This window comes from Pholcus phalangioides, unplaced genomic scaffold (genome assembly GCF_987345545.1).
Source record: "Pholcus phalangioides strain wild (caught in Gottingen) unplaced genomic scaffold, Ppha-v1.0 ptg000004l_1, whole genome shotgun sequence".
Lineage (NCBI taxonomy): Eukaryota > Metazoa > Arthropoda > Arachnida > Araneae > Pholcidae > Pholcus > Pholcus phalangioides.
In genome coordinates this window covers 38,891,467-38,897,817 of record NW_028301597.1, presented here as the reverse complement: position 1 = coordinate 38,897,817, position 6,351 = coordinate 38,891,467, and the positions used below count along the sequence as shown (strand labels likewise).

The 6,351-nt window shown below is 34.9% G+C and overlaps 1 protein-coding gene across 1 annotated transcript; it reads left to right on the top strand.

Moving 5' to 3' along the window:
• Positions 1-852: 852 nt before the first annotated feature.
• On the top strand, positions 853-5,345 carry LOC149087390 (speckle-type POZ protein-like). Its single transcript, XM_089231472.1, has one exon. It carries the CDS (start codon positions 991-993, stop codon positions 2,050-2,052), a length of 1,062 nt encoding a protein of 353 aa, XP_089087598.1. The 5' UTR covers positions 853-990; the 3' UTR covers positions 2,053-5,345.
• Positions 5,346-6,351: the final 1,006 nt, after the last annotated feature.

Genomic DNA, 6,351 nt, shown 5'->3' with positions numbered 1-6,351 from the left:
ATGTCACCAGAATCGTTGATTTTAAGTTCTCGACGTACTTCAAAAAGATGTGGACGATCAAATAAAAACAGCAAGTACCAAATATAATTTTTATATATTTCCCGTCAAACGTTTTTCGTGTGCACGTGTTTAACCAAACCGAAAATGATTTATATTTTGAGTTTATAATATTTACATTTTGAGTTTTAAGCTAATTTATCATGCACCGTGTGTTGGTACATGTATTTGAGTAGTCTGAATTAAAAATCATGTATGCTTTTCTGTGAAAAAATTGGCAAGTTTTATTTGTTTGTTTATTTTCTGTGTATATACCGTCAATATTTCCATACTGGAAGCGTACCGAATGGTTTTTATGCTGGATTTTTGGGTGTCAATAATTACGTTTCTTGTGTAAAAAAAAATGAAACCGCAACGCGGGAAAAGGTGTATAGGGAGGAAAGCGACCAAATATGGGGAATATTTCCGTATTGTTGTCTGAGTAAAGATTTTTATAATTATGAAATTTTTAAGCATTCTTTAATTTAAAAAAACCAAGCTGATTGCGAGTTTCTATTTGATACTCTTTGCTACATCAAACGCCCCCACTATCAGTCCCGGTTCTGTTTTTTTGACCGTCCCGACTTTTTAGCAAAAGTGTCTCGGTTTTTACCGTTTTTTACACGAAGCTTACTTGAATTTCCTGGTTTTTCACGTATTTTAAAACAAAAAATACGTGAAAAACCGGGAAATTTTTGCAGAAGAATCAAGACAATCAAAAAAAAAAAACCAGGGCTGCCCGGACGTATGGTCACTTTATTTTCGAATATTATTTTGGCTGTCTTCAGGGGGATATTCCTGGCAGCCACAGCCCTGTGGAATATTGAAGTTAAATTTTGGCCGTCTGGCAACTCTGGTCTCAACTCAACACTTTATTCGTTTCATTGCAGGCAAATGGGACGTTAATTTGTATATGGTAAATTTATTAATACCACCCGAGTTGCCTTGAAAATCATGCCGTTCGAAGTCGTACTTGAATGGACGCACTTGACGAGGAGTAGGAACACGGCCAGACGCAGGAGTAGGAGATTCCGTGATCGCATTTCGAAACAAATCTGGTACGTCGAGCTGGACAAATGTGGAAGGCACGAGACGGCTATTCGGCTTTGTTTGGTGTCACCGGATGACCTGGAGATGTACCTCATCATGAACTTTGGTCTGTATCTAAAGAAAAACGACACCAAATTAGCCTCGGTATCCAAGGCCTCTCATTTTTCGGGAATCAAACTCAAGTCCGAGTCGTACTTACTGCCTATACGTTTCGGAGATATCCTCAAGGATGTCATGTTAAGTGTGACGTTCGATGAGCCGATTTACACGTCTTACCGTCGGAATGATATAACGAACAATAATAGCTTATCTTGTCCAGACACTTCCGCGATACTCACACACAATAACTTGAGTTTCCTTTCCTTCTTGAAAAGTGGTGAATTCAGCGACGTGACCATCACGGTCGACGGTGAAGAAATCAAGTGCCACAAAAGCGTATTGTGTTGGAGCTCGCGTTATTTCCATGGGATGTTCAAATCTGGTCTGACCGAAAGTATAGAAAACAAGATTGATATTGTCGACTTTGATTATGAAACTATCAATGCCATGATAAACTATCTGTATTCTTTCTACATGCCTAAATTATCGTTGTTGCTTGCGAAGAAGCTCCATATAGCCGCAGACAAATACCAGATACCTGACTTGAAGGATATCTGCGAGCATCAGCTGATTTCAGAGATCACCACAGAGAATGTGATGGACATTTTCTTGCACTCAGACATTTATTCAGCACAGAAGGCTAAGGACAGAGCTATAAAATTCATATTGAGTAATTGGAAAGACTTCAGGGAAAAAAAACATTATGAACCCTTGATGACGAGACCGGACTTACTTAGAGACTTGATGATTGCTAAAGCGAACGATGACAGTGAATCTGTTATTACAGAGCACCAGACTGACCAAGAGTCTGTATATTCTTCATTATCATCTTCCGCATCTCCATTATCACCTGTATCATGGGAATGATCTGCTGGCGACTGGGGCTCCGCAGTCACTCGAGGGGGAAAAAAAACTAATAGACATTGATCCATGATTTTTTTATATATAACCCTTTATAATAAAACGAGACCAAACTTATTTCGTGACTTAATTGCTAAAGCGAAGATGACAGTGAATCTGTTGTAGCCAGATCGACCAAGGGTCTGCATCACTTTTATCAGTGAGATCATTTAAGTGATTTGGTCACAAGTGAAGACATTAAACTACATCTCTTATTTGCATAAAAAAAAAAGTGAAAATCAAAAAAATTCTCGTACTTTACATAAAGGTAGCGATATTAAAAGACATGTCAATATAGTTACCTCAGTGTAATGCCCCAAAACTACTACTACGATGTAAACTTCAAAAACTGCTGCTTGAAGGACTATTCTAGAATAGATGACACTATTGTTTGCAGGTGCTATTATTCTACAGGGTGTCCTGTAAGTGCTAGCATGACCTTTTATCTCATCAACCGTCTGCACGACAGGTATGATTCCAGTTTCAAAAAAATGCTCAACTGTCGTTCAAAAATAACCCTGTATCAGTTTTGAGAGTAAAAGAATACAGTGTGTTACAAAATTAATATCTAAATTTTTATATTACCACCTGACCTCTAACTTCCCAATGAGAAAAATTAAGAACGAACAGTGTTTAAATACAGAAAAACGTTTACCTGTATTGAATGTTAAATTTTCTCGAATTCAAACATCTCCGTGCATATTGTGCTTAGAAACATGGAATATTTTTTTGTTGGCATCAGGAGAGACAGGGGCAACAACTTTCTTGAAAGTTACAGGTTGAGTGTCATAAAAAATTTTAGATTTTTCATTTTATGACACTGCGCTCTCACTCTCAAAATGTACAGGGTAATTTTTGAACGACTGTTGAGCATTCTTTTTCTTGCGATTTATAGTCGCAAGGTGTAGCAGAGCTGATAACAGAGTTTGCAAAGTACTACGAAGTGGTTCATAGCTAATTATTTTAGTTAATAGTATAGTGGAACAAAAATAAATGTTACATGATGTTTGGTACATACACAACCCAGTCTCCACGAGTACAGATCTCGACTGACGACGAATGAATAGATTTGGCAGTACTAAATTTTTCGGTTGCCAAGTTACCGCTAAGGTTGGCGAGATATCGTAATTCAACACTTTTTAAGTTAAAGCAATACCTCTATGGCGAATGGTTGACGAGATAAAGGTCATGCTAGCATCTACACGACATTAAACATGCTACACATTAAAAATGTGTGTGTAGGTATTCAATGTTCGAAGGTGAAGGAAAACATTAAAAATTGTACATGTATTTTAAAATACTACACAATATACATAAGTTTATATACTTGTCAAGAGTTACTTGTATACCACCTTTCCCCTCTATAACATGCTCAGGGCTCCTACTCTTCTTATTTTCTATCCTACTTTTTTTTACCAAATTTTACGAACAAAATTTGATTTTTGTTTGTGTTTAATATTACAAATGTTATAGATTGCTATCAATGATTCCGCCAAAGCAGAAATTGCATCATTTTTAAGGTTAGGAGCTGTATGTGGACCATTTTGTTTATTAAATATTCATTTGCTTTTTTGAGGGTTCAACAAGTCATTAAAAACTTCTGTCTGTGTGTGAATTTTTTTTTTGTATTTACTCTTTTGTAGTCTTGGGCAGTAACTAACACTCGTAATTCAAAATTATGGTACCCATTTTGTGTATAAATGAAACAGTTTGCATTACAAAGCAGTTAGATATATAGGCCTATTCTAGGTTTGGTGATTCTGATGCTATCCAGTAACATCGTCTCTTGTATTTTTAAAGCATGAAGCGGAATAAACAATATTTACAATGCTCAGCAAAGAGCAAGAAATAAAAGTGCTGCATTTGTCAAAAAATATTACACTGATATTTAACAGTAAAATGTAAACACAATCCCTTTAAAAAAAAAAGAAAAAGGAACGGACAAAGCACTAAAACCATCCGCCGACTTTATGTCGGATCTTGTAATTTTACACTATGCTTTTGAAAGTAGTCTCGAAAAAGTGTCATTCTTAAAAAATATACATTTGCTGTGCATTGCCCTGAAGAGAGTTAACAGACTGCACTTTGGAAGACTCCAAATAAAGAAAATGTAATATATATATATTGCAAAAGAGACAGAGAAACGATTTATCTGTGGCTGCTAGTACACAAAATTGTTTTTGTAAGCAGTCATTTCTGTTCATTTTGCTTTGGCTTGAGTCAATCTTATAGGATAATGAAATTGTGCTATGGAAAAAAAAAGTTGAAATTTAAAAAAACTTTATGCTATGATTATATATATATATATTGTCCCTGTCCCTCCCCCATCCTTCTTATTCTAATTTTTTTTGAGTGGGATCCCTGCATGTATCTTTCTCAATTTCCCTATATACTTGAGGTATGTGTTCACCATTGGGAATTACATTCTTCCATGATATCCAAAAATGTGCATGAAGGCTTCATTCACATTTTTGTTTGTCAGTCTCTTGACAATTTTATCTTCTTCCTCACTTTCATTGTGTATTTTAATTAACTCTTGTTGCTCAATTTACTGAGTGAGATTCAATCAACTCATTAACATCTTTGTTGTTGACATCCAAGTTTAGTTCATTGATTAGGCTAACTATTTCATCTGTGACTGTTTCCGGAGTTCCTTCAGAATTTATAAAATCACCCATCATTTGTGGGCGTGATTGTTCTCTTATTTCATCTTCACAATATTGTTCAACTGCCAGCACAAAATGAAAAGTGAACCAATCCTTAAATATTATCGATAACTCTAAAAAAATTTAATTTTTAAAATGTGCGAAATAACAAATTGTAAGGCAAGTCGAGAACTGCCTGTATAATATTTGGTTTTTGTATAATACTTAACCCTTTAAATGTTCTACAGTATTGAGTGAAATTACTTGATAAATGTAATCTCTGTGCGCTATGAATGTGAAATATGGTGAGAATTTTTTTTTCATCTTTGAGAGGGGAGGTGGGTGGTAGTTTAACAGCGTAACTACTGCCCCTGTATAACATGACATTGATGAATTTTCAGGAAGTTAGTTTACTTCAAAAGGATGAATATAAACGTTATTTATCATTTGATTGGTGTGAATATTAATTTAAAAAAAGAAAATTTTTAAGATCTCTTACAATCATGTTTTTAAATTTTACTCTTAAATAAGTAGTAAAGTTATATTTTGATTCCATTTAGTATGATTTTGTATCGACCAATACCAAACACAGCAAAATGTGTAAAATAAAATCATAAAAAGTACAGAAAGTTACCTAAAATTATTCAATAAAAATTTGTATACACATTTCATTTGTATTATTTTCTTCTTACGTTTACCAATCATGAAATTTCTGAAAACAATGAGAACACAGTGACTCTTTTACAACAGGCCTTCAACTTCTTTGAGAGGGGATGCAAAGAACATGTACTCAATACAGTCAAATTCCGTTGTAACAAACTCCAAGAGACTGGAGAAACCACTTCGTTATAAAAAAATTTCCATGTTTTTAAGTAAATTTATCTGGGGGATTAAAAAGTATTCGTTAAAAGATTTTCTTTCTCCTATAATGCTATTCATTAAAACGGGATCCGACTGTACATATATAGGGCCTACACACATAACAGGGCATCCAAACAGTGCCATCATAACATGCAGTCCTCATTTGTGTGTGTGTATAGATATCCTGACCGATTCATCATCGCAGAGTCAAAACCACTGGAGTTGTGAATATAGAATTTGGTCAGTAGTTTTATTATGAAGTAACGACCCACTATGGAAGGGTTATCAAAATTAACCTATAAGGGAGTTCAAAGGTTATACAGAGAAATCACACCTAACCAAAACCAGTGAAGCTATATGAAATTTGGTCAGTAGTTTTATTTCATGACATAACGACTCAATTGAAATTCGACCCTTAAAAGGGTTGAAATGCTATGCAGAGAAATCATGGCGAGTGAAAACTGCTGAAAATATAAATTTCCATCATAAAATGAAGATACTGACCAGACTCGCTATAAAGGGATTTCTCGAAATTCACTCCCTAAAGGGGTCCAAGGAAGAATTTTTGAATTGCCAAATTCATGCGAGCGGAGCTGTGAGTAACAGCTAGTTACAAATATATTTGATACTATGATTTTTGGGAGAAAGTATAAATTTCAATCCGGTTATTTCAGCTGACTAGGAACCCCCACAATAACCCTTTGCTTGGGGGCATGGTGAAATTAAAAAAAGGCTGTTCAAATAATTTACATCATTTTTA